The sequence below is a fragment of the Anas acuta genome, chromosome 9 (genome assembly GCF_963932015.1).
Source record: "Anas acuta chromosome 9, bAnaAcu1.1, whole genome shotgun sequence".
NCBI classification, from domain to species: Eukaryota; Metazoa; Chordata; class Aves; order Anseriformes; family Anatidae; genus Anas; species Anas acuta.
Genome location: NC_088987.1, coordinates 5,502,670 through 5,530,533, shown reverse-complemented (window position 1 = coordinate 5,530,533; position 27,864 = coordinate 5,502,670). Strand labels below are relative to the sequence as shown.

Here is a 27,864-nt window from a genome sequence, read left to right as displayed (position 1 = left end):
CACCACTACCCAGAACTTCGAGATACACATGCCAAGAGGGGAAGAGAGCAAGCCCACTGCTACAAAGCTGTATTCGCTTTGTGAGTTTGGATGAATCGCTCTGAACAGCGAGACATCCCCCCTAACAACACCCACTCAACAGCTTTTTTTCTGACTCTGGAATGCTCCCGTAACACAGAAAGCTCACTTCCAACTCCACATCCTGTTCTGTTTCGAACCCAAAGGTTCTTGCTGCTCTGTGACAGCTGTGAAGCTAATAAGCACACGCTCCACTTTGCTATCCACTTTGTCATCAGAAGCACTGAACAGACCTCCGTGGAACCCCACTAACTATGACTACAGCAGATACTGATGAGGTTTGTTATCCTATGCGTAGAGGTATTCACTCACTAGTAGTTCCCCCTCTGCTAGCAAACATCTAATACTGTCAGCATGACCATCCCTTGCTACATTTGACCAGATAATTCCTTTTTCTTCCCCTATTGTATTCAAAGGACTTGTTACACTGCTCTAGGTAATCAGATTGAGAATATGAGAGAAAAGTGATCAAATCAACAAGCATATGAATTATTACCTTGTTATTTTTAAACAAAAATCTGTTTTCACATCTGTCTCACTGAAAAACTGCTGGTCCTCTTAACAGCCTATACCCAAAAAGCAATTAAGGGCTTTCAGCACAAACCTGAGATCCACAGTGGTAGCTACACTCACAAATTTGGGAGCAAACATGCCTTCAATTAACTGCTGTATCACCTTGGAGTGGCATCACCTTGGAGTGCAGTCAAAAAGCAGTAGATAGAGCTAATGAATACAAAAAGCAGGAGATAAAGCTAATGAATACTTTGTTTTAAATTACCTCATTTAATGGCAGTGAGACTACACTGCCATTATTTTCTTAGTCCTAACAAAAGATTTTATAGATATATTTTTAAGTCACCTCAATCTGAAGCTGAGGCTTGACATAACATGTTAAGGTAAGGACATGTCCAAAATGCAAGAGGGTAGAGTCACCCTGAAGGTGACTTGTTCTTCAACTTAAGAAGCCAGGAAGTCTGAGTAGGGCTAGAACTAGGATTATAGTGCTGCTGCTAGTTTGTGAAATATTTATGTTCATACACCAACTACATAAAGTTTTACAGTGAAAAGTAAAAGCTGCATCTACAATTAAAGAGAAGATCAAAAACAGTTGTATGAGCCAGAGAACAAATTCTGCAAGAACTTAGCTGGAATTCACTAGGCTGAAGATGCCCTTCCAAACAACAAGAGACCAAAACTGGTGGTTGATATTTTCAGCATAGTATTTATTGGTTTCTTTCCTAGAGATATTTATTCCATTACATAAGTGTCAGTGCATATTTTGTTTAGATGTTTGCTTTGAATGGATAAAGACAAAACACCCATGGATATACATCCAGTGAAAGAAAGTAGAATAGCAAACATACTAAGAAAATAAAAGGTTCAGTTTGGCAGATTCAGGCCTACCAAGCTGTATACCTTGTTAAAAATAGCTATATACTTTATTAGAGTACATTTGTAGGCTGCAACTCAATTTTTTTTAAGCAGAAAGACAGACTTTCATAAAATCCTCTTCAGCAAAACCATAAGCAGTGTTATTTTAACCAGTTTATTTACATCACTTGGATTGGCAAAAAGATATAAAAAACTGTTTACAGTCTGACAGATTCAGAAACATCACTAATTACATATAGACATAAGACAGGACACTGGCGGTTGAGAAGATACCAGAAGTTTAAAACTCCTGCTGATATAGACAGTTAAACCGTTAAAGAAATGCAGAAATATACATATTTAGACGGTTCCTGAGATAGCATTGAATCATATTGACTCTTGAGAGGAGATGTAGTTATGAAGGACAACACAGATACATGGGAAAGCCAGATAAAAGCCTTAGGAGTACACCTGAAATTTAACACGCCAAAACCGGGCCCTTAAATTACAATGTCACACCAATAATCTCAATGCATTAAATACTGAGCTGTTAATCAAGTATTTAGAAGTTGTTTCTTTTTTATTTTTAAGCAGCCCTTAGTAATGTAAGAGAATGCAATTACTTTTCTTGAGCTTCCATCTCAAAGATGTCATTTTTTTCTTAACCACTTTTTGTGGACAAAGCTAGTCATACTCTTTAAGCTTACTGTTCAGATTAAGCCACATAACATAGCACTGTGTTACAGTGAGGCTGCAGAAGACCATAGAGATACTTAATTTTATTTCTTCACAAACAGCTATGTTTATAAAAAATATCTGGAATAAGCAGCTGTACAACAGGTTAACTGTCATACTTAAAAGGTCAGATACTTCATAATGCATCTGCATTTAAGAAATCAACCTCTTGAACATTAGTGCCTTCAGCCAGCTGATGAAGTCTGGTGAGCATGAGAGTCATCCAAACTAGCAGTAAGTTATGTGATCAACATCCTCGTTTCAAAAGCTGGTAAACCAGTTTATTGCTTGCAGGGGCCAGTTTCCATAAAAGAAAATGATTCCATTTTGTCAGTGAAAAAATAACCTTGTGCAAGGGATTACCGGGTCTTAAATGAAGACCAAGTTACTTATTCCACTGATTAGATGATCTGCATCAATACAACTGAAAACACCTTTGTGATTAACTTAGTGTTAACTAACATTTTGCTAATCATTGCTAAGTGCTAATGACTAAGGTACCATTAATGTCAGCAACAGGTCATTTGAACAGCCAGCTGTTTGTCAGTTACCATGATACAGCATTGCATTTTAAGCCTCCTTCATATCAAGTGGGTTGTCGATCGACTTAATGTATGACTTCTCTTTTCAAAGATTGAGGGAAGGTTGACCAAGGAAGGAGAAGGAATACCCTGTTGGGGAAGAAAAAACATTTGGTCATTTACTAATCAATGTCAGTATTGCAGTAGTCATTTTGCAACCTTGATACATAGCATAAGGAACCTATCTGTACAAAAGATGTTGAAGGTTGCTGGCTTTTGAAATTAATGGTTCAATATTTCTGGATTTTGAATAGCAAAGTTAAACCAAACAAATAGAAGACAAAGATGATAAAAACTGGAAGAAAGACTTTTCTTGTTACCAGACCAGAGATTCAGGATGTGGTTTTTTTTTTTGAAGAGTTAAACAATTGTGTACCTTGCATCACATTTTATGCAATAATACTCTTTCCAAATTTAAGAAGAGGTGCATTATGAAAATATTAGAGAACAGGGCTCCCCTTATACCCTATAACTTTCTGTATTCTTACTAGATTAGAGCCTCAAGTTAGATGCTGAACACATACCTTATTGGCTATGGAGAACAATAGACTACATCACAATGACTTGTCAAAGCTTGCTTTAACTGCACCTGTTTATGCACAAGCTAGGCAGAAAGCTGACTTTTCTGGTGGTAGGAACACAGGCTGCTTCTGAGACTTAAAATTGTACTGACTCTCATGCATCAGTATACAGTACTGAAAGTTAACCTCTGTGTATCAGCTCAGATTTTATACTTCTACATTAGTCATTAAAATACTTTCAGAAGCAATCTTCCGCTGCTCTTTATACCACAGACAAGCTTTTCAATGTGGTCATGGTAGTTAGGTAACTGGCTGTAGCTGCATGCTTCAAGAATCTTTCAAATAGCAACATTTTAAGTAGATTAAGCAGATAAGGACATGCCATTTCGCTATGAAATCTAACGTCTGTTTACAGCATGTCTATTTGCAGTCATAGGCAATATTTGAAAGTTAAATCCTGTGTTCCTCCTTAAATAGCAGTCCCTATCCAACTTCAGTACTCAGTACATCTGTGAATGTAGTTAAGCTCTTTTCTACTGTGGATCACTGAAATTGTTAGAATAAAATCAACACCAGATATTAGAATAACTGTGCTCTTAAGAAGGTTACTTATTTGGCCTGCACAGCCAAATCACTTACTGCCAGTGACGACGTACTGGTCAGGCGGCTGCCTATATAATTCTCATTAGCCGAACTGGGACTTCTTCCTTCCGTTGCACTATGTGACATTAAAGCCCTTCGAAGAGCTCTCTTCGGTGTTTTTGAGAAGGAAAATGCTCTTGTAACCTGGGGAGTTTGAAGAATACTGTTATACAATGACAAAAAAAACAGGCTGTAATAACTACTACAATAAGCTACCATTCAAGTTTTGAATCTTTGTAGGACAGGCTCAGTCAAAACTGTATGGTAGCTCTTCCTTAATATGACCATATCAAAAGCAAATAAATCAGAACCGCTTGTAGACTTCTTTTAAGGTCCCCTCTACACCTCCTCTTCTTAGTTCTTTCTGTTTAGAAATTATGAAAGTTTTGAGAAGAAAATTAAGGGAGGAGTCAAAATAAGGTCTTGTCTACTAGGATTCACCACATCTTGCATTTTGCAAAGTCAGGCCTCCCTCCTGTAAATTGATCTCAGCTCTGTCTTTAGCAGCTTCCAAGTTATAGTAGCCTCTATAGTTTTTCCTAGAGAAAACTGTATTATCTTGAACACAAAGACAGCTTAAAGGCTGCTGAGAACAATTGGAGAACAGATTCCTCCTTGCTTCATCTTCTAATCACCCCTCTCTCACATTCTGCAAGGCTCACTAGATCCAGGCCCAGAACCAGGCACAGCCAACATGAGAGCAGACATGCAGCCTTCCTCCTGCCTCCTAGATGGGTCCTCTTAGCAAAACAGGACACACTTCAATTAGTCAAGAGCTGCTACACCATACACAACAAGAAAACATATAGAGGCAGAGATCAGCCTTCAAGACTTCTTACATTCTCGGTGTATTTTACCAATAGCACATGCACACTTGATACCCACCCTGCTTTTAAAGTTACTCAAATTTGGATAAATACATGCGGCTTTAAGATGCCATTCAATATTCTAAAAGTTATAGCTGAAGTCTGTTTTTATATTTAACAAATTAAAAATACTAAAGTAAATTGCATAATTCTATAACAAATACAAAGATTACATAAGATTTATGACCACAATACTTAAAGTACTCCAAAACTACGCAGTTCAAAAGCCAAATTCCTACTTCCTGTCTTTAAGGAACTTATACTTCGTTTTATTTCTTAAAAAATTTAAAGCTTTAATTCAGATTAAGTTTTTCTTGTGACTGCCATAAGTACTACAAAACACCTGAAAACAGGAATACTAGTGCAATTCCCTGACTAAAATTCTACAAAGATAGTGCTTTACAGTAAAACTCATCTTACCTTCTTTGATGTTTTCTTTATTGCTCTAGATGCTCTGCTTAAAGTACTGTCCATATCTTTAGTATTTACTTCAACTGAATCCGGATCAGCAGTATAAATAAGATTTTCCTACAGACAAAAAGAAATCTTAACAATGGTTGACACATCAGCACTTAAAATAGCATTTTTAGTTCATGAGGTCAGATTAAGGGGTTTTTAATTGCCATATTTCTCTGTACACATATTGCCTCATATTCTTCTTAAAATACAGTTAAACAGTTACTTGCATTGATGGTGTTCCATGAGATTGACTACCAGTGCAGTCAGCTTACAGAACCACCTCATCTGTTAGTTTCATGTTTGGTTTTATTCGGTTTCAAGTTCAGGGCTGACCAAAGCGAAGACAGTGGTTTGGAAGCATGCCTGGCAAGTCTCACTAACTACATAACCTTCTGGTTCACTGGCACATAAGACTCTAAGTGAAATCTTGACAGCTCCAGCTGTAAAACATTAAGACTAAGCCTTTCAGCTTAAGCCCAATAGATGTTTCAGAATAGCCTTTGCTTTTTTCCTTCCATGCCTCACTCAAATTTTAGCATTTGCAAATCAGATTGCAAAGTCAGAGTGCAAAGCAATCTCTGAATAGCTACTTACAGGAAAAGTACTTACGGGGGGGTTGTATAACATGGGAGTGCAAGGTTGCTGGGGTTTGTTGCCTTTGTTTCTTTATTTGGGGAAGAGACAGTTCACCTAAAAACGTTTCAAGAACTCCTAAGGACACCAAATCGCAAGTTGTATGGCTAGTCCTAGTGCCTAACAAAGAAGTAGGTAAAGCATTTACTGCCACCATGTGGCAAGGCTATGTTATCTCATTCTCACACACAGTTCTAAAAACCAAGGAAGAACAGAAGCATGCTAAACTTCACATTCAATTTTACATTTAAATTAGCAAGAAAGAGGTATTAGATGCTACAAAGCAATAATTACAGAAGTTACATGAAAAAAGAATTGAACATAGTAGGTTTCAATTTGTCAGCATATGATTCTGAATGTCCTGTGCAAGGATTAAATGCTTGTTACACAGATTAAATTTCTATCGAAAGACATCTTTCCATCCCTTTGTGTTATGTTTATCAGAATCAAGATGGTGAAAACACATGACTGATACAGATTAAAGTAAATTAGAACTTCTGAATTGGTACTTTTTCTGCTCAATACTTGGAAGAAAAAAATCAAAGTCAAGTTTCATATTCCTGTGTCCCTCCCTACATGAAGTTCAAAGTAAAACTAAGATACAGTGAAAGCAAGCTGAAGACAATGTGATTTAGAGCTTCTCCTACTGAAGATCTGCAGTGCAGAGTTTAAATTATAAATCATTAATCTATGATGGGGGAAGGGTGAGAGTCTTGATTTTAAGTACTTATTAGCTTCTGCAGAGACTAACTTCCAGGCTGCTTCCTCTTCCACGTTTTTACTACTCACTTGCAGATATGCTAGCACAAATGTTTTCTGCTCTATTTCACCTAGAACATTAACAAGTTCTTTAGCTTCCTGTACTTCAAGCCAAACAGAGCAAAATATTTCCAGTCAACAACATGGCTCCAGAGAACTTACTGCATCTGCTTTACAAATTGTGTTAGCCACTTGCCGACACAACATCTTCAACCAATCTTCTTTAGGAGGTTCTTCAGTTGTCATCTGGAAACTGAGTAGCTTGTTGTTGTGTTCTGTAGGTGGACGCACAACCAGGGCAAAAGCTTTGTGGCAATCTACAAATTAAAGAAAAAACACAAGAAAAAAGTTTCATATGCCTCGCCATCCCCAAGTATTATGGGGGTAACCTAAATAGTTAACCCTCCGTCTACCTGGAGCTAGATTTAGAGGAAACATTTCTTAGTGCATGGACTTACTTGCACAATAGCTGTTGTATCACTTGCATAAGCACTATGAGTTCTGTCTGCATCCTTCATCAAGGAGGTTGCAGTTATTTATTCATCAAATAGTTTGTACGCTGTAGTCTGCAGACTACTCAACCTTTACTGGATACAGCAGTAAATATCAATCTCATTCTTTAACTTGAAAAATGTTGGACAGATCATTCTTTTAGTTGACATAGAACAAAGAAAACATTTACCCTATTTTGTAAGGCAGGAAATAGCAACAAAAGATGTCAGCACTAAATATGACATTCAAGTGCTCAGGTTACAGAAGTTTTATTGACAAACACCACTCACTTGATAGCGGAAAATTAATCTTTTGCTGAAACTTTATAGAAGATGCAGCTAAGGCATGATGAACAGTTAAGAAAGAAATATCACCACCAATTCAGAAAAGCAGCACTGTAAAAGCAGTCCTGTAAGTCAGAGTAGCTGACCTCTCCCCAGGATTTGTATACTAAAGTTCTTTGGAAATACTAAACAATCTGCTTAAAAATGCCTTCCACCACTCACGGTGCTAAGTAAACATAAGTGCTATACCATAAATTCATAACTGATATACCATAAATTAAGATGAATTTTTAAAGAGAAGTATTTTTAAAGAGAAACCCAGAATTACTTTTTAAAAATGCAGGTAAGCTATACATTTACTACCTACCTGCTTTGCCATTTCTATTTTTTATTGGGCTCCTACATTAGAGAACATTTAAAGAACATAAACAGATATAACATTCTGCTTTAAAGAACACAAGCAGAACAAGTGTGACGTGCATACTGTCACCCGAAGTGAGATACCAAATCTTTCTAGATAGAGAAACTAGTCTGACTAGACTTCTTTGGAAGAAGTTACTAGGTTGGAAGAGTTTTGTAGCATCAGTTCAACCAGTCTAGCAATGCATTACTTCAATGAAACCCTTAAGGCCTCGGTACAGAAAAGCAGACACTGAAATTAAGGTCATTTAAATATTTCTCCTAAACTGCCAAGCATAGCTCCTCCTGAGAATCATTATCATCAGTTACAAAGATTTAGCTTCACAGCAACAGTTCTCATAGCTGGTCAGCCTAACACTTTAGACTAAAGTTTGGGGTTTTTGTTTGATCTGTTTTTGTTTTGGTTTTTTTTGTTGTTGTTGTTGTTTGTGGTGTTTAGTTTATTTTTGTAATTTCAGAACTGTCAAGTATACTTCTTTAATTCATACTGCCATTTGGCTGGCTTATGTTAATGCCATCTAATAGTCCTATCAAACTCAGCAGCCTGCCTACAGCCTCATACAAGATTCCAGTACAAGGAATTCTGAAGCTCACAGAGCTTTGAACAGCTCATACTGAAATCTCATACCTAACACACTGTACAATAAATATGTCCTAGCATTCTATCCCATGATGGCAAACCTTCATCCTTCACACTTGGAACAAGATTTTTCATTAGCTATCATGGCATTTTAAAACATACAGACCTTCTGTCTCCCTGATGTCTAGGACTTTTTTGATCTGGGAGAGAGGCATCAGAACAACATGCTTGAGAGATGCAGGAGGCCTCGTGTGGCCATGGGGACTCTTGAAACCACCAATAACTTTGTGACGTTTCCTTGCAATCTGCAGTTAAACAGAAGACAAGTTAAAGTTAGAAAACCTACTGCTATTGTTTTGTTTGCCTTCTATACTCTTCCCTTCTAGAATATAGGGATGCACAGAAAGCCTTGTTACAGAAAAATACTCTGAAGAGTGTTTTGGAGAGCTGCATTACTCTATGACAAAAGTCTTTAGTGAATCTTGAGTTAAGAGTTCCTTATCAAGGGTTCGAGTGGCACAGCAATACTTGTTACTTAGCAGCAGTACCCTAACCTCTGAAAAAAGTGAGGGACAGGAATTTTGCATTACAAAACCTCACTTCCACCTGGCAGAACAAGCAAGGACACCTGAAAACCTACCTACCATAAGGCAGTCTAGACTTAAACAGAAAAGACTTCTATACTAATTATTTAATCTATGTTATGTTCTGTCTCAGAACTATTACTTGCTGTTGCTCATGCATACAGGCATAGAGAAGGCTTCACATGGGATATTCATCAGTTTTATTTCACATTATAACATATGTATCTTAGGTGTTTAAGTAGGGTATTGTCGGTAACTTCTGTTTTATAGAAGTCACGAGGCTTTAGTGGAACTGTTTTCGTTTTCCTTTCCTTCCTTAACTCAGCTTCACCACTCTTTCTAAACTTTACTCCCAGGAAGAGCTCATCACTAGTTACAAGCATCACTGGGAGACAAAAGCTTGTACTTAAGTCACTGCTTTTGGATTATTTTAGAGCTGGTCTTCTATGAAGACTAAGAAGAGCACCCACCTGATGTTCTTCGCTGCCACAGACAGGGAGTTCCAAAGATTGTCACTTACAACCTCCGTTTCTCCACATAAGTCTTTAGAACAGTTTACTATTCCTTCTGGACCTTCCTAACACACTGTTACTCTAGACACTTGATATGTGGATTGATATCTAGACACTTAATATGTAGATGTTTTCTTTGGTAGCCGAAGCACATACATCCCTGTCTCAGAGGTCCACTATTTACTCACATTAAGTACAATTAAACTTCAACAACAGCCTGCTGAGCCAGGGACTCCAGTGCTTTTTCATCTGTTAGTACCATTCAAAGTGTTATGCAGATAAGCAATTTAATATGTTGAGAATTATATGTTCTGCTTTAAACAGAAGATATAGTTCACTGCTCAGAGGAGAACAGACATTGGCATACAATGCAGAAACGCTACTTTAATCATCTGAGATTCCTGCATATACTAACAAAAAAAGTTTAGTGACTGACAATCCAATCATCAATCACTTATGACACCAATTTTTATAGTGTTTAGAGATATTGGTCTTATTTCCATAAAACAGCATTAATTCCCTTGCCAAGGCATGAATGCCTTCCACTGCTCCTCAGTATCAGCTTTTTGATCTGGCTGCAAGACCGTCCAAAACTGACCAGTTACTTGCGTTGCTTACGCAATAGCTACTAGAAAGATAAAATAGGGATGTGTTGAGCATCCCTAATTCTGCTTCAAAGTTTATGTTTTTTCTTGTTTAAATTTACATCTTGCATCAAGCATTTTATAACTCAATTCATGAGAAGTACTCACACAGTAATCTTACCTCTAAGCAATCATTGAACAGGAAGAGTGTGACCTGTTCTCCCCTGTCACAGAGGTCATCACCAAGAGCAACAGTTTCCAAACGCTGAACTAAGCTTCGGTGAGATGACAGGAGATTGGCCTATGTGGTAGAAGCAAAAAGCTCATTAAGCATTTAATTTGAGGGCTGGATTACTACTTGCTTACAACTTAACACTGGAAATCTATTTAAAACAGCACCATAGCATTTTAACTACGCATACTTTTGCGGATGGAGCAATACAAGCGAGCAGTCATTTTTACAGGTCTGCAGCTTCAGGAAAGTTACTTACTGGACATCCGTCAACTTCATAGACAACATCAAAGAACTGCCTTTGTGCCTCTGTTTTTCTCTTATCTTCATTAATATGTCTGAGGGAAGCACATTATATTTATTTTCAGTATCAAGCAACTATAAGTGATTGCACTGCATTTAAGTCTCACAAAAATAATGAAGCTGAACATTCAGAGTTTGCACAGCATTAGAAAAAACAAAAAGTATATTCGCTCATTAAGCGCCATATGCTAAGTATAAGAAACTTCAGAACTAGAATATTCTTGTCATGTCATCACTAGCAGGCATACCATTACATAGTACAACATTTCCCTCCTCACCCAAGAGATTTTGAGCTAGACCCCAATCCAATGCAGTTTTCTTATAGCACATTTTACAGTTCTCACCCCCTAGGTCAAGCATGCACTTCACCAAGAAACAAATGCAAGAGGAGTAAGATGACAAACTGTTGTTAAAATAAGAAACTTTTGCTCAACTAATACAGGAGGCTTCATTGCTGGAAACATATGCTACATTTCAAAAGAGCTGAGCCTTATAATCTGAACAGCTTCAGCTTTAAGCTAATTAACTTGTGAAATGGTGCCAAGAATAGCTAATATGGGACCACAAGACGAACTAATCTTCCACCAATAACATGTCCTTTCAGTAGAGACATGCATATATGTAAGACTGAAAGATAAATGCATCTCTTCCACTCTGTAGGGGACAGAAATAAGAATTGGAATAGAACAGAGAAGTCAGATCATTCAGATTCATGCAGGGGCAGGGAGTCAGCAGCCCCTTGGATAGGAACACTGTAACAACGCCACAGATTCCTTCAAGGGCTCTGGTACAGAAAGACAGCAGAATGGAGACCAATCTGGAAAACCACACATTTTTGAAGCCTTTGATATTTTGTTTCCCCTCCACCCATTCTTCAGGTGGGGAATCCTTTGGCAATCATGGCAGTCACCACCCTCTGAAGAATACATAGGATTAGGTATGCTTACCTGGAGACTAAGTATACAGTAGCAACATATACTGTTACAGCATTTTTGAAGGAAGAAATAGAACTAAACATCTAACAGTTTCATAGAACAAGTAACACTTACGTCATCACTTCCTTTAGTGATTCAATAGCTCTTTCTAGAATGATTTTATCTGGATTCTCTTCTGCTGTATGCTTCTTCAGATCTACAATTAAAAATATTACAATTTTTAGACCCTTAGAGACCTAATTATCTTGAGAATCTGTCTTCCTAACTCTTGGTTTCCCAGTTTGCTTGTAAGATAAAACAATTTCATCCCCAAGAACTGCCACTACAGCCCACTAAAAGTCACCTTAGAGTCTTCAAATGTAGTCACACACCGATGTTCAGCTTACACACATTGGTGTTTAAAGTGACAAAGCAGTTTCTGGTTGCAGCTTCTAAATACTAGTTTAACTGGATGTTATGCTTATGTTACTACTGTTATTAGCCAATTTAAGAGGGCTGCCTTGCTGACTGCCAGTAAGAATGATTCACTCTCTGAAATGGGTATGTTTCATGTGAGAAGCCGCTCCTAATCATGCCAAAAGCAGCGACTGTCTTGATTTTACACCTTCATCAAACTAATAAGGAAAAACAATAACACTAGTTACCATTTAGTAGTAGAGCAACACTAGGCAACCTTTGAACAGGACGGATAAGGAGTTCAGCCAGGCTTTGGCGGCCACATTCTGGTTTAGCCTGGTTTATCTGGTGGAAAAGGGGAAAAAGGAAGTAGGAAGTGATTCTCATTTTTCCAATTAAACAGGAGAGAAAGTTGTCTTCCCTAGAACTAGCATTGCAGTAGAAGCTTTCCAGAATCATTTATTGCAGATTCTCAATCATTAAGAGACATGTTAAGACATTCAGACAATCTACCTTGCGTTTACCACTTGATCTACATGCTCAGAATGATTAAACTTCCCATATCATCAACCTCTAAGTCCTTGTTTTGGATGCTAAGACTAAGATGTGGTGAGACAGGATACCTGGTTGTGTTCTTATGCCTTTTCTCCATCTTTTAAATAGCAGTATGTAGATATAACTCCTGGCACCTCCAAAAACAAGATCTGAAATCTGTTAGTTTGATTACTCCTCCTTTGAGAGATGCTTTTTGGATACAAAAGAGGAGGAGTTAAAGCTACTCTGCCCTAGTAGTTAACTATAAGTATTTATCTGGAATCTCCAGAGTGTAAAGACTCTTCTTCAGACAACTCTTTCTTTGAAGACAGTCTCTCCCTTATATCTCCACAGTTATGCTCTCATTCGCTAGTCACAAGAACACTGAGATATCTTACCTCCCTGGAACTTTAGCAGCTGCCAAAAGGGAGTTAAAAACTATTTCAGAAATACAAGTCTTAAGCACAGGGAGGGGGACCAATGAAGAATGAGAAGGCATGTATTTGCGAGACTACAATCAGAATGCACTCTTTCAGCAATGGATGCATATAATCAAACTAGCTTGGAAGCTGTAACAAAAGAGGAACTTGGACCTTTTCTGTAAGAGTCTTATGAGGAGCTTAAGGGATTGAAGTTCAAATCCTTCCTATTTCTGTCTCACCAAGAGATGTTCAGCATTCCTCCAAGCTTCCACAATCTCACATTCTTTTATCGAGTGCATTAAATAATACACTTGGGTGATAGCCTTCAAGTTCCGCCCAAAGACTTATTTCTGTAGACACTCACCTTCAAGAAGGCATGAAACCTTGGCTTCTGTTTTTCGCATCTAGTAATAGTCTCCTTGCTCATTTCAAAGAAATTCACAAATGGAGGATATGTTTTCACCAAGTCTTTTGACTGAAAAATAAAAATAAGTTATAGCTCTGCTTTACATCTTATGTAGCATTGTACATATGTCTGTATGCCCTGAGCCATAGGAAGCTGCTCAAAGGCAAATTTTAATAAAGAATAATAAAAAGTGTTTCAAACTCAACTTGTTATATGAACATGAATAAACACATTTGAATCTCAAACATCTGGCACGCAATGCTGCTGATGAAATAGACCAATCTCAGAAACAAGCACATATGTGACAGTCTTAGAACCTGCTGAACAGCTCTCAAAGTAGAAGGCAGATTCTCATCCAGCAAGATGCTTTTGGTGAAAGTTTTGGAAATTTCAGACTGGTGTTTTCTCCAGTGCATGCAATCGCCTTTTAAAAAAAATATTAAACCACAAGAAGCAATACCTCAGACAGAAAATGTTCGAATGTCAAATACTATTTGCCTCAGCATGATCAAATCAGCAGAAGCACGGGATACATAGCAGACTTATGTTAAAATGCACTGCAGTCCCAGACCTAGTCTTCCTGTTCTGCACATTATGTACTTGTGAAAACACGGAGTCCTTATTCACACATTTCAACTCTCCAGGAGAACACAGGAAGTTCCTGCAAAAAAGTTCCTGTTTTTCTAGTTCCTCACTATTGAAAGGAGGCAGAAGATCACAGAGTACAGTAAGAGCCCCTTTTAACATTTGATTAGAAAGTATGTCTATAGTGTTGTGAATTAAAAGTTTTCAGGCCACACCTACTGCAGTTCTACTCCCTCATGCATACACTCAGATTTATTAGTTGAGTTAGATGATGCATAAGTAATCCATGTCAAGACCAACTCAACTAAGAAGTCTAGATAGAAAATACAATGATACAAGTTAGCATTCTTCCTCACTTTAATGCTTTGCTTGTGTGCTTGCTAGCTCCTACAAATGAATTATTTATAAGGTAAAATAACAGCTCAGTTCTAATGCACAAAAAGAAAGACTTACATATTTAAGAAAGATATCACCAATACTTTTGTTTTCAGTCCAATTTATCATAAGATCTTCCAGGTCTTCCTACATTACATGCAAAGATTGGGAGAAAAAAAAAGTATGAGCTGCATAAAGCTGTAGATGGGACCAGTGTTGTGTCAGTTAGCAAAGAAATTGAGACAGTAAAACAGGCAATCCTAAGAGCTGTACAACTCCACATTAACACTCTTAAGTCCATTAAGAAATGATAGCAAAATACCTCTGGCTTACCAAATACCGTTTTGAATCCATGCACTCAATCTACCAGCATCAGCACTAGCCAACTCTGCAACAAAACAGATCTGCATCCACCACCCTACTGAGCATACCCCAAACGATTATTAAAGCGTACACAGTAGACAGTTAAACCAACTGTCACTAAGTGACAAAATAATACAGGACTCTAAGTCCATAATAGAAGATAGGATTCAAACAGAACATGCATAGGTGTTGCATAGGTGCACTCACTCAGTGCACCAGGGGTCAAGAAAAGTGAGAGCAAGCTGTTAAGCCTCTATTGACTTGATAAGGATCAAGCTTATTTACTGTCAGCTAATTATGTGGATAGGAGGGCACAGCTGAAGTTGAGGATTCCCTTTAAGTTGAAAGGTTTCACCATTAGCATTCTTAGCATGTTTCTGCCACTTCTCTCATCTTTATTACACAAAAGATGAAAGAAAACAGAGCCATAAGTGACTGTGCAACAGGTGAATCCTATCTGCCACCTGGACATGCACACTACTTTCCTCTCCTAATCACAGGAGGTCCACATCAGCATCTGTCAGTGATTAACTAGATGGGATCCCAACAACTAAAAGATATTCTTAACATTCATCTATTTTAAAAGCCTGTGAAACACAAACAAACCAACTATTATTTGGAGGAAATTTTATGACTATATTTATTGTGACTATATTTGATGAAGACTTGCATTGTAATCTGCTGTGAGACTCAGACCAAAATATAGCAAACAAAAGCATCAATAGAAGTTTGATAACTTTAGCTATTCTTCCAAGAGTCCTTGCTTACCACATTAATAGAAATATGTATGTTGTAAGCACTTGTGAGAGCTAAACTATTATTTGGCACCTCTGGCCCTTTTGACCAATTTTGTATCAGTTACAGAAGACCCCTTACTTGAAGGGAGATTAACATGGGAAAAGAACAAGCCAGCTCACAAATGGCCGTATTAGTTACATGTACAACACTTACACTTCAGGTACTTATGAATAAGTGTAAATCCAGAACATACTTTAGATTTTAACTTAACTCCATAGGTTAAACAGTAAATTTAATTCACCAGGAAACCACTAGTTTCCCCTGTGGGGCAAAGTTACAGCTTACCTTGATTTTAGTGTGTACATCAAGAATATCTGGAATGCTGCCAAATATAGTCTTAATCTCTTCCTGTGCAAGTATTGGTCCTCCGAGTTGCCCTTCCTTTTCCAATGGAACTTGAAATAACTGATGAATTGGACAAGAAAAAGAAGTCTTCACCCTCCACAAGTTGTGTAAGAAATAGTGATGAAAGCAATAGTGTCTTGTTTCTAGATCATACTTTCTACAGTCACAATCTTGAGACATTTTGTTGCTACTTGGCAAGAGTGTGTTATGGAAGAGTGGTTTTAAGATATTAACACTCAGTTCAGTAACATTTTATCTACTTTTCTACTCACACACACCTTGGCTCGTTCTTTAGGTAGATAATAAGCTGCAACAAAGTGAAAAACTTCCAGGAAGAGCTTTACTTCTAAGAAGTTGTTTAATATACTGCTCTTCTTGGAATAATAAGTTTGTGGAGTTTTTTTTCCTCCATCTCTCTATGCACAAATATCTTAAAAATCTAAGTCATGAAGATCCTCTTTTCTCAAAGCTTTGGGTTTTTGTACCAACTGCAAACCCACTGCAGATCCCAGATTAGAAGTTATAATTTCCAGCCTTTATGATTAACAATTTTATATGCCAGTAAAATAACATGAGAATGTATACATCATCTTTCACCAACCTTTCATGCCCCAAGTCATTAAAAAGCTGAAGATCACAGGTTGAAAACAATTATCTAAATACTAGGTGTCGTACCACAATTGAACTGTACTTGCTTTAATACCAGCTTACCTGAATAATTGTTGTAAGAATATCAACATAGTTACTTTCTGTCTGATATAGCTCCTTTGCAACTTGCCATCTTGCAGACTGCTTCAGTGGAAGAGGAGTTGAGTTTTTCGAAGGCCTTGCGCAGGATTTTGGTGTTTCTGATGGAGAAATTTCCAAAAGAAAATAGTTGTATTACAATTCAAAGCTCCTGAAAAATTCACCCTCCAAGATAAAAACCTTTGGAATTCAAGAGAAGGCTTTTTTTTTTTTAAAAAAAAGCTTTTCATTAATTATCAGGGCTCCTTCTAGGAAATGACTATTACCACCTTATTATAGAATAACAGTAACACATCATTTCTCAAAATTGCTTCTAAGCTATTAGGCCGCTAGTAAACCATTAAAGGGAAGGTCAGCAGCTTAACTCTTATGTTTAGTAGAAAAAAGTGGTTAGGTGCTGAACATTATTTATATGTATACGAGGCACATAATTTTTCTAAGTTCACTTTGTCATGTAAGCAAATCTTTCAGCTGCCTCATCTTACATTAGCTACGTAACCCAAAAACCATTTGAGATAAGTCTTGACATGCGAAATTTACAATATTTCATCATAGGTAGATGGCTGGTGCAGGAGTAACAGGGAAGAAAAGAGGGTTATTTTTCTTAAAGCTAAAGCTGAGGTGGACCTAGAACAGTTCATTAATTTAAGTCCTTGCACAACTACTGGACAGTAGAGACCTGTACACTCTTATCCTTAAGAAAATCAGTCACAGTTACTACAAAGTTAAGTACCCCATCTGTTGTTTTCAGCGTAGCACTTCCTGAAACTGTTTGCCGATGTTACATAGAAGAAGCTTCCATACCAGGTGTTACAAGAGTTATAGCATGATCTAAGAAAATCTAAGAAAGCTGATTTTAGAATCAGGTGAAGCTTTCCTGTATTCCTTCTGAATTATCACTTACAGGCTGTGCCTCTGAGATTACTTTGACTTAAAAATCACAGAATGGTTTGGGTTGGAAAAGACCTTAAAGTTCATCTAACTCCAATCCCCACCATTGGCTGGGACACATCCCACCAGACCAGGTTGCCCAAAGCCCCATCCACCCTGACCTTGAACACTTCCAGGGCAGGACAACCACAACTTCTCTGGGCAACCTGTTCCAGTATCTCACCATCCTCATATTGAAGAATTTCTCCTCAACACCTAATCTAAATCTACTCTTGGTTTAAGACCATTAGCCCTTGTATACAAGTATGATACATTACATATATATAGTACTTGTACAGTCTAAGAATTGTAGGCAAGCTTTTGCTTTAAAAGAGCAGCATAACTCTAAATACCTCCCTCTGTATATACTGCTGAATATGCTTACTCTGATGACAAGAGGCAACACAGCCTCTGTCTGAGCTCTTCAATTCTGCATCCTACACACTTCAAAGGAAACCTGGAATTACTCAGGAAACCTGTAGCAAAACCTGTAAGGCTTCCCCATCACTGTCATTATCCCTCATATACAGAGAGCTCGTAAACATTTCAGTGTGACTGAGTGAAGACTTCCACTCTACCTCCATTGGTAGCGCTTGACTCTGGAGTGTTAGAGATATCCAACAAGGACCCAATAGAAAGGGAATGTTCAGCTGATGGGCGTTTGCGAGGAGGGAATGGTGACATGTCCGTTTCCCTAGTCAGTTGTGCAAGAGTCTCTTTCAAACGACGCCTTTTACGGTTGCTGTTTGGAGTATTCAGAGAAAGCTGTGACACAGACTTTTTGAGGCCAGGACTCTCCGACTGTAATAAGAAAGTTCAGTTAAGCATTTTTACTTGCTGTTTCCAGATCAGCTCAGCGCAAAGGTAAGTCAGAGACGAACACACAAAATGTTTCTCAGAGAAACCAGACAAAGCCCTATTTTTATTTCTAAAAATCGGAAACCATACTATTTTTTTTGTTTGGACTAAAAATACTTTCAACCTTCAGGAAACAAGAAAAGGCTTTTCCAAATTAATATTTTAGACATTAGATTTATAATGGATCGTCTTGAATTTAAACGGTACTTTAAAAAAAAGTTTGATCTCTGGCCCCACACACTATTATACATACTAATTTTACCCTGAAATACAAGCTGTTTCTTACGGGAAGGATTTCAACATACCTTTTCAAATAAATACATGGACTCGCCAGCTCTGGCATCCATTTGAATACTTCCCCAGAACCACTAAAGGAAAAAGAAACACATTAAAGTTACATAACTAAAAGTGCTCGGAATAATATATATAGCATTAACACAATTTACATACTAAATGCAAACATGGGGCTTAATTTGAAAAAAAAAAAGCAACTCACATATGGGGTAGTATAAACAAAACATTATTCCAAGGACTTTTAAGTACTAACCTCTTGCTTTACAACATAAAGCTTTTTTAAAGGTTCAAATGGAAGATCTTTTATTGTACTTTCTTCAACCACTAAGTGAGTACACCTTTCATCACCAACTGGTAAATAATGTCCTCCTAGGTAAAAAAAAATAGAAAGAGGTAAACCAGCAGGACAGAATATTGTTAAAAATTAGTTCACTAGATAGTTTTATAACACTTAGCTTTTATGACAGAAAAGACAAGCAGAAAGGAACTTATATAACACCCCATATATAACCAGTGGACAGCTTTTAAGAAACAAGATACAGCATACAGTAGCAAAGTACACATTGAAAGAGTCAAGAAAACCTACTATTCAGACGACATTAAAGCATGTCTAGCAATAAATACAATATTCTTCTGAAAAATTTGTCTTGTTTCATTGAAGAACAAGGCAGGAATACTCTCTACATCCACAAGCTAGAACCTGCACATATCACAATTTTATAAATAGCTATAGGTAAAAAGGCCAGGGAGTGAGAAAACAGGCAAAATTAGCCAGTTTTCATCTGTTTTGAGGATGACTTGCTGTTACAAGCTTGCTCCATTCCCATTTCTCTAGCATGCATGCTCTAGCAATAGAGGGCTGGAGACAGTTATCTGTTACATCATGACTGTCTATGCATTTCTTAACATCATACTACACAAACAGTAAAATCAAACACCTCCAATCAAGAGTTTTACCAGCAATGCCTCATATCAAAGTTGCAAGCTTTCTATGACACCTTCAGGCATCCTGTAATTTTGTTTTAAACTGCCTAATTTCAATCAGCCTAGGAAGTTTCAACAAGCGTTCAACAGCTATGACATCCAACATTCAACACTTATGACATGCAAAAAATGAATTCCCAGCTTTCCAAATTGAAGATTCTTCAATAATGCTTTAGGATTCATGGTCCAGCATTTCAGTTTCAGTGAAATATTAGTACCAATATAATATTTAATAGCTATAATCCCCATTCTTTTCACAGGTCAGCATTAATAAACAATAACCTTGCATTTCTGTCATTTCTTCCATGTTAGCTTTCTCTTCATCAGAGAATCCAAGGAAACTTAACATGCAATCCTGGAAAGGAGGAACCTTGAACCGATTCCTGAAGTCATCATCAACTGCACAGAAATCACTGGAGAGAGAAGAGATTTTAAAAAAAAAGGTCAGTGGTAATCACTATTTAAACATAAGTTCAGAACACTACAAATGAACAGGCTGTAAGTTCAGGATTGGAGGAAAGTAAGCACTTACATTTCATTCCTTTTCTCCCAAGCCTTATAAATCCACTCAGCTTTCATGATAGGAGTACCAAGGCTTACAGCAATCTACAAAATTGGAAGAGCATAAATTGTAACAAGCAAGTTTTCCACTTAAGTCTTTTGATGTCAAGAAAAAAATAAACATAGTTTTTATTTTTGAAGATATACATTGCCAAAAAGCAAATATTCCTTCAAGAATCATTTCTTACTGCAGAACCTAAGAGCTAATATATTTTAACTCTTCAGTGTCTAGGAGATGGGACCAATAGCTATTTTGACATTTACTCATAATTGCACTAATTTGTTACATAAAAACAAATTCCAGTGGAATACGCAATCTTTTTCTGCTTCCTATAAATTGTACAAAGGTGAAAGTCCCAGCCTGCTTTTACCAAAGAGGAAGTGACTATTCTAAAGGTAGCTTCCATGATTACTTGAGAAATACTAAGTTTCTCAACTTTTTCCCCAGTGAGCTGGCAAAAAAGGTGATTTTGGGATTTAGGGAATTAAAATTATTTATATGTCTAGGAGACAAAAGTCAAAGCTCAACACCAGATGGAGATAAACTTGCAATGACAAGTCATTGCTGGTGGTACAGGAAAAAAGCCAGTAACTTACAAGCTGAAAAATAATTCAAGGACTCAGTTTACAAGATGTAAATTCTGAAAGTTTCCATGAAGTACAAATTGAAGCTTACATACTCTGAATTTGTCCCCATGTGTTGAGTTAGCCACCAGATGTGTAACTTTTGAGCTGAAGTCTCTTCGAATAATTCCACCCATATGATGAACTAAGGTCACTAGCTTAACCTGCAAAATAAAGGCAAAAGTTTAAAGTATTTATTTTGAAATACTGTGGAGCAAGAGAGGTACAAGAATAGTTCAAGAACAGTTTACAAAGCAAGTGATAAGAGGTTGCATTAAACAGCTGATACAACAGAAGAACTATTAGCTTGTCCTCCCTCCGCCCCCCCCCCCTTTTTTTTTTTCAATAAACATTTTATGCACCTTGAGAAAGGCTGCCCAAGATACTGGTACTCTCATGATCAATATCATACACAGTGCCTTCACCATTTCACACAGAATAAATTTGAGGTGCATTATCCTCACTGATTTGGCAATTCAGCCTGAAGGGACAGTTGCCAGAACTTATATAGGAGACTGCAAGCTGTCCAGTTTGAATCCAGACAATCAAATATAACCCTAACTGTGGGTAAAGGCTTCATATATTTTTATTTCATCCTAACAAAGATGTAGTGCCATCTTATTGATTGTCCCAGACATCCAATAGGAAAATTGGGTGCCAACTGCATCACCAAAACAGAAAAGTGCTAGGGTGTAAAACCACTTAATACTCGCGTATGTCAAAACTAAAGTCCTGATAACATGATAGAAGCAAGTGCCCCGAATAAAACTGCAAAGCTTTACTTCATCACACAACTTCCTGTATAAAAAAAATAAAAGAACATCACTGGGCAAACGTGATCTTATTGACAAGCCTAAATGTACAAATATTAAAGCACTATTGAATTGTAGTTTAATGCCACTCAAAAAGTGGGCAAAGGAACAGTTTTCTTTTCTTTGGGCAACAGTTTTGTTTCTCTTGAGCAAAGAAACAGTTTTGTTACCATCCTCAAACATCACTGCCTTAGTACATGCAAGAAAACAAAAGAACAAACAGAGCAAGTCATTTCTGCGATACTAGGTCTACACTTGGTCAAGTCTTACGAGTGACAGAAGAGAATATTTTGAGAAATATGCTTAACATCACTTTACTCATCCAAGGGGGGAAGTGAAAAAAAGGAGAGTCTTACTAATTCGTCTTTCTTTCTGAATCCCGTAAAGCAGAGTACCAAGTTCAACATACTTGCACAGTACAGTGGACGACATGAGAAAGGTAAAGGCTGGAAAATGAAAAGGTAGTTGGCTTATTAGTCAAAATAATGTTAAGATACTTCTATTAAATATTGAATACAGTATTATTCCTAGTATTAAAATATATTAAACAGTCCAAGCCTGTGTTTTCAATTATGCCTCAGCTTCAGACCCACCCGTGTTCTGATAAAGTAACTAAGTCCCAAAGGCAATGCTCTGTAAGTATTCTTCCCAACCCACTCCCCTCTGCATGAGGGCTTTTGGATATATAAAGTATCTTTTAGTGCATCATTTGTACGCTGCCTTTCCTAATGGCACAAACTCCCCCAACTACTGCAGTAACTGTGATCTTACCTGTGGATCTCTCATCACACGCGGTTACTGTTCTAACAGTACTAAAACTTGCTTTTCCTCAAACTTACCTTGCTGACAGTATTTGTGATTGACAAAGCAAAGGAGATTTTGTTTTGAACACACCAGGCAGAACTCACTGCATGAAAGAACTACTCAGCTGCACGTACCTCTCCTTTTCGTGCACAATGCAGTACCAGTGGCGGGCCAACGACACGACAATCTGCCTTGCAGAGACTGTTAAAGATGGAATCTTGAAAGTCTGTTACAACAAAGACTGTCTCAAATTCTGGGGAATCAGAATCTCCAAGCTCTTCTATTGTATCCGTCTTTATGTAGGGCACTTTAATTTCCTGGGGAGGAGGGGGAAGAGAAGCATTATTCAAACTCCAACTTTTTTTTTTTGGATCATTAAGAGAATGATCAACATACATATTCCCCAAAGGATTTGTGAAAGCTGGATGAGATATTATTCTCTAGCATAAGAATAGCTATGAACTGCACCTAAAAATTTCTTGAAGTAATTTCTGCTTCTGAAGAATAAGAATTCAAATTATTAAAAGTAGTTTACACATGAGTTTACACTGGCAACATAGAATCAGCAAATAATTACAGATGATAAAAAAAACTAAGCACATAAGAGAAATGAAATCTCCCCTTTCAGACTGTCAGAACACCTTAAGATACTCCTAGATGCTATTAAAAAGTAACACCCAGCTTGCAACAGCAAGCCTCATGCTGCACGTCATCTAAAGAACAGAAGTCAATTTAGTTCAACAACTGATATTTCTAAAGGCTTAAAAATTTGGTCTGTCCCAATTTCAGTCACTAGTTCCAAATTGTATTTTCTAGGTGTTTCACATGAAAAAGGGAACCCATTCTTACACAGAAGTTTAAATGCAGCTTTCAATTGAAAGAGGTCAGCTAACCAATTAAAGTCAGTTCATAGCAAACCTTATGCGTTGACTGAATAAGCATGCAGTTGATATCTCCACTAGTATTTCTATTCCCTTGTTAGAGAACACAGATAATTAAGAGCTGCAGATATTACTTCCTTATATGAGAAATTGAAAGAAGTTCAAGAAAATTGAGAAAATTAAAAGATTAAGTGACACCCTCAGCAGAATTAGCATATCTTGTGACCACTACCCCAGTTAACATCAAAAGTATCCGCATGTTTCAGTCCCAGTGAAGTGCAACATGCTGCATGCAATCACAGGTGCTTAATTGCATGACATACCATATGAATAATACTTTTTATTAATTTTTCTTCTGATTTACCAGGGCTAGTTTCCTTTATCTTTATAACTGGCACTTCCATTATCTTAATGGTCTGTGGAAGAGGAGAACTTCAGTACAGAACCAAATCGGTTATCAGAAGTCCAACACCATAGCACCTCATTCCAGCAACTCTGTCCCCTTAGACACACATACCTCCAAGGCTTTCAGAAGCTCCTCATGTTTCCCTGCTTCTTGAACCAAAACCACTCTTGTTTCTATTTGAGGCATTTCTTCTGTTTATAGGGAAACAAAGACAATAACCATATTTCAACAGAAAATTCCATGTTAGTTCTAAATTGAGCAATGTCTAGAACAGGCAGACTGTATCCTTCTCAAGAAACCCCATTTACCAGGGACAACCCTGAAAATAAGCGTTGCTTCAAGAAGCCTGCCCTTACATTAAGGCACATCTCACTGGACATGCAGCCTATGTTTTCTAGTATATGGTAAAACAAGATGCTGCAATTCGTGGACACTTACCTGACAGTCAAAACAAAATTATTGACTTAATACTTGCAACAGAATTGGATACCAAAACTTGTTGAAAAATATTCAACTGGTATCTCTGATAGCTTCTGTGGCCTAATAATGGCTCAGTTTCACAAGGGAATGTCAGAAATTAAATTAGATATCCTGTTCTTCTTCTCCAAGCATTATTAAGTTTTCAAAATACAAGAAGGGTCAAGTGCTGCATCCAACAGTCATTGGCTCCAAAAAACTGCTACAGGATTTTGGCTATTGCCATTTTTTTATTTTTATTTTTTTGCTATTGCAGACAAACGTATTTGTTGTTGCTTTTCTTTAATCTTAAGATTAGTTAAGAAATCAAATACATTTCAAGCTCAAGACTATTAACCTTTTTAAGGGTTACCTGTAATCCTACACAATAGAAAACTGTAGTTTCCAAACACTTATCAGAACATCACTTAAAGTGATCTATTCCACAGAAGAGGCATCAAACGGGACTGACAGCTTCCTATATATTAGTCAGAAGACACATTAGATTTCATGGCTGTAACCCAAAATTTTGATATCAAGATGAGTTTAAAATGCAGACAGTTCCTTTGCTGGTGGAAAGATACCAAACCAACACCCATTTGGCTATGCTAGTTTTCCAAGCCTTCTTAAAATACACTTTTCACATCACCTTCAACAACCAAAACAGATCCAGGAAATTCATTCTCTTTGGAGGTTTCTATAATTCTTGAATCAAGAACAGAAGAATCAGCCAAGAGGCTCCTCCCGGTTTCGGATATCAGCGTACTGTTGTCAGCCATGATTATGTCCCGTTTCTTTCTACAACAGCTAGAAGACAGATGCACTAGTTTAAGTTACAGTTGCAAAGGCTCATTAATAAGAGTCCTATGACTAAGGCTGTCAGAAATAACTTCAGACTCATTAAATCCCACTCACGCTGATGGAACAGTTCTGAAAGAGTATGTAGAGTCGCACAACTGCTGGAAGGACGGACAACTAGTCTATTACAGAAATGTTTTTGAGCAGACTGCTTACCACAGGCACCATTCCTTTGCACAGAAAGCTGCAGAGAGGATACTTGATCTCTGAACAGCAGGGAAGCACTAAGTTTAGAGTTCATTAAAAAAAAAAGTCATCACAAAATACTGACAAACTAAATGCACTCGCGTGCTTCTGCAATGAACTATCATGAGCTAGAGTTATCACCAAAATTAGCATTATTAACATAAAACATTAGCAGAAGAATATGGGTACACAAAGCACCTTAATAAAATTTGAGCTTTTGGGTGAACAGGCTAGAAGGCTGCATTTTCAGGCTAAAATTATGTTGGTTACATGGAAATGAGCACCCAGGGCATGGAACTGGCAGTACTTACAAATGAAAATCAGGTTTCTCAAAATGAATTAAAGTCTCTACCAAGCTAAAAAGCATATAGATATCTATCCATACAATCTTGTCTATTGCTTCACATCAACTATAATACAGAAGTATCCACCAGTAAATTAAGAGGCTGTCTCCTTCTCACAGATAGGATATATCTGTGCCCTCCCTGCTTATCAAGGAAGTTTGTTGCATACTGGAAGGGCAGAATCCTTCATCCTTTCATATTTGGTACAGGTAGCTAACTACCTGAACCTTGTACCAGCAAATATGTTCTAAGCCACCTGCCCAAGACACAGCACATTTTCTTCTGCACACAAAGCGTGCATTACCTGTGATTCATCAGTCACGTCAAATATTTACACGATATCAAATACCTAGAATAACCACTATATATGAACTACTGTAGTCTATAAAGCCCCTGCATCACTTTAACAGAAGCTCTTCTCATGACCGTAGATGCTCATTTAAAACAGCAGCTACCAGAACAACACATTAAAGCAGTGTCTGAAACGTTGTGAGGCAGTACAACTCAAGGAGAACAGCACATACTGTTTTGCAAGCTGTGCAGCGCCCGTCCAGTTACAGAGAAAAATAAAGCCAGAAGACAAAAAATTAAGTACGTTTTGGCATGACAGGAAAATAGGAAAAAAATATATTTTTTTTTCAGTTATTTGCAAAGTTAGATCCAAAAAAGTGTCCAATAATATACAAAATTATATTGAAATTCTACATATTAAAAAATATTAAAAAAAAACGGTGAAATTGTTGATGTGATGCCTGTCATATTGCTGATACCATCCCCAATAACATGTCTCTGAGCACGCACTTTCAGAGAACCCCAGTTTATTATGAAGAAGCCTACAGCTTGGGCTAGGCATCAACCTTCATTATGGCTTCCCCAGTTTATCTATTTGCGGAATTTCGCTTCAGATTTATTTTCAAAGCCTGCCACAGCACTCACAGGTTAACCAACGCCATCATTACCCTCCCCGGCGGTTAACCATAACCCCAGCCATCGGGTTATTGACGCTGACCCCCTGACAGCGCCGGGCCAGGGGCAGGGGCCCGCCCCCCACCGCCGCCAGCTTCCCGCGGGCCCAGCGGCGCCCCCCGGGACCCCTCAGCAGCTCTGAGGCACCCCCAGAGCGCCTCCCCCAGACCCGGGGGCAGCTCCGCAGCGCTCCCAAGCCCCCGTCCCGTCCCCAGAGGCCGCGGCCCCCCCCAGGCCGTGCCTGAGGCCCCCCGCCCGCCCCTCACCGCCCCTCACCGCCCCTCACCGCCCCTCACCGCCAGGCCAGGCCAGCAGCGGCCGCCGCCGCGGATTCAAAAAGCGAGCCTCCGCACTAAGCGTGCCGCCCATTGGCTGCCCGTCCCCGCGGCCGCCTGTAAGCCGCCTCCTCATTCGGCTTCGCTGCCAGATGTCCCGCCCTCCCCCTGTCCCTGTGGAAAGGGAGGGGTTCGGCGCGCGCCCTCTCGGATTGGCTGCTCCGCCTGCCGCTCTCCGCCAGGCGGCCTCCTATTGGTGGTGGGAGAGGAACGGGCCTCGCGGCTGTACCCGAGAGCAGGTTGCTGAGTGGGTGGGGTCAGCGCGCGCTGATTGGCTGCTGCCGCCGTTCGAACGCTTCCAACGGCCGGGGCCGCCCTGAGGCGAGCAGAGGAGGGCGGGCGGCGCCTCAGGGTGGGGTTTGTCGTCGCTCCGCCGTTCTCCCTGCACTGCCTTGTCCCATTGCCCGCCTCGCCACCTCTGGGTGACCTTGTAGGGGTTATAAATAACTGTCCATCACTAAAATGTTGTCAATAAATAATTGTCCATCAGTAAAATGTTAATAATTGAGTCGCGTCTGCCTTTCTGAGGGTGCAACATCCCGCTGAGTTTTGTTATAAACAATTTCTGGCAAATAAGGGGGATGAGAGCTGAGGTGAGAGCCAGCCAGCTGACTCGGTAGCACCAGCCAAAAATGATGACACCCAGTGCTTTTCCCTCATTTTTTCTCTATTTTTCTCTCCTACTAAAGCTTTCTGATCTGGAAAGGGATTCATTTGTATGTGCCCAGCATCTCTGAAACCTGAGTTAACAGTGCCTCAGACTCAATGTAAAAAGAAGGAGAAATATAAAAACTAATTTTGTACATTTTCCTATTATATGCTAAATTCTTATATGCCAAATGGAGTTCTTAGATCTTACTCAATTTTTTATATTACAGATTTTTATTAGTTCAAGTATTTTCATGAGTGATCCAGCAGCTGTTAGTGTCAGTAAGAGTCTATCGACTTCTTATGATTTGGAAGAAAGTAGAAGAGGAAAACGCAAATAAAGACGGTAGCAGGTGTTGTTTATGTGAAGAAAGA

General features: G+C 38.4%; 1 protein-coding gene across 3 annotated transcripts; it reads right to left on the bottom strand.

Annotated features, from left to right (window-relative positions):
• Positions 1–1,280: 1,280 nt before the first annotated feature.
• ECT2 (epithelial cell transforming 2) lies at positions 1,281–26,956 on the bottom strand. Of its 3 annotated transcripts, none has more exons than XM_068692486.1 (25): positions 26,803–26,956; positions 24,802–24,959; positions 23,808–23,887; positions 23,614–23,706; positions 22,544–22,726; positions 21,962–22,051; positions 20,850–20,957; positions 20,141–20,214; positions 19,891–20,021; positions 18,878–18,993; positions 18,636–18,698; positions 18,051–18,273; positions 16,507–16,643; positions 15,736–15,855; positions 14,368–14,436; positions 13,288–13,398; positions 12,216–12,312; positions 11,686–11,767; positions 10,593–10,671; positions 10,283–10,402; positions 8,588–8,726; positions 6,808–6,962; positions 5,215–5,322; positions 3,926–4,072; positions 1,281–2,855 (listed from the first exon to the last, which is right to left on the bottom strand). In XM_068692486.1, the coding sequence occupies exons 2-25, from the start codon at positions 24,929–24,931 to the stop codon at positions 2,766–2,768; spliced, it is 2,745 nt and encodes a 914-aa protein (XP_068548587.1). In that variant the 5' UTR covers positions 24,932–24,959; positions 26,803–26,956; the 3' UTR covers positions 1,281–2,765. The 3 variants fall into 3 exon arrangements, with proteins under 3 accessions (XP_068548587.1, XP_068548588.1, XP_068548589.1); XM_068692487.1 differs by lacking the exon at positions 26,803–26,956 and adding an exon at positions 26,773–26,780; XM_068692488.1 differs by lacking the exons at positions 23,614–23,706; positions 26,803–26,956.
• Positions 26,957–27,864: the final 908 nt, after the last annotated feature.

What these genes read in the sequence shown, in the direction of transcription:
- ECT2 (XM_068692486.1), bottom strand. Translation starts at nt 24,931, where the DNA reads ATGGCTGACAACAGTACGCTGATATCCGAAACCGGGAGGAGCCTCTTG. An exon ending in TCACTAAAGGAAGTGATGAC is followed by an intron (nt 10,672 to 11,685) that starts GTAAGTGTTACT and finishes TGCTTCCCTCAG; the next exon opens with ACATATTAATGAAGATAAGA. An exon ending in CCAGTACGTCGTCACTGGCA is followed by an intron (nt 2,856 to 3,925) that starts GTAAGTGATTTG and finishes CTTCCCCAACAG; the next exon opens with GGTATTCCTTCTCCTTCCTT.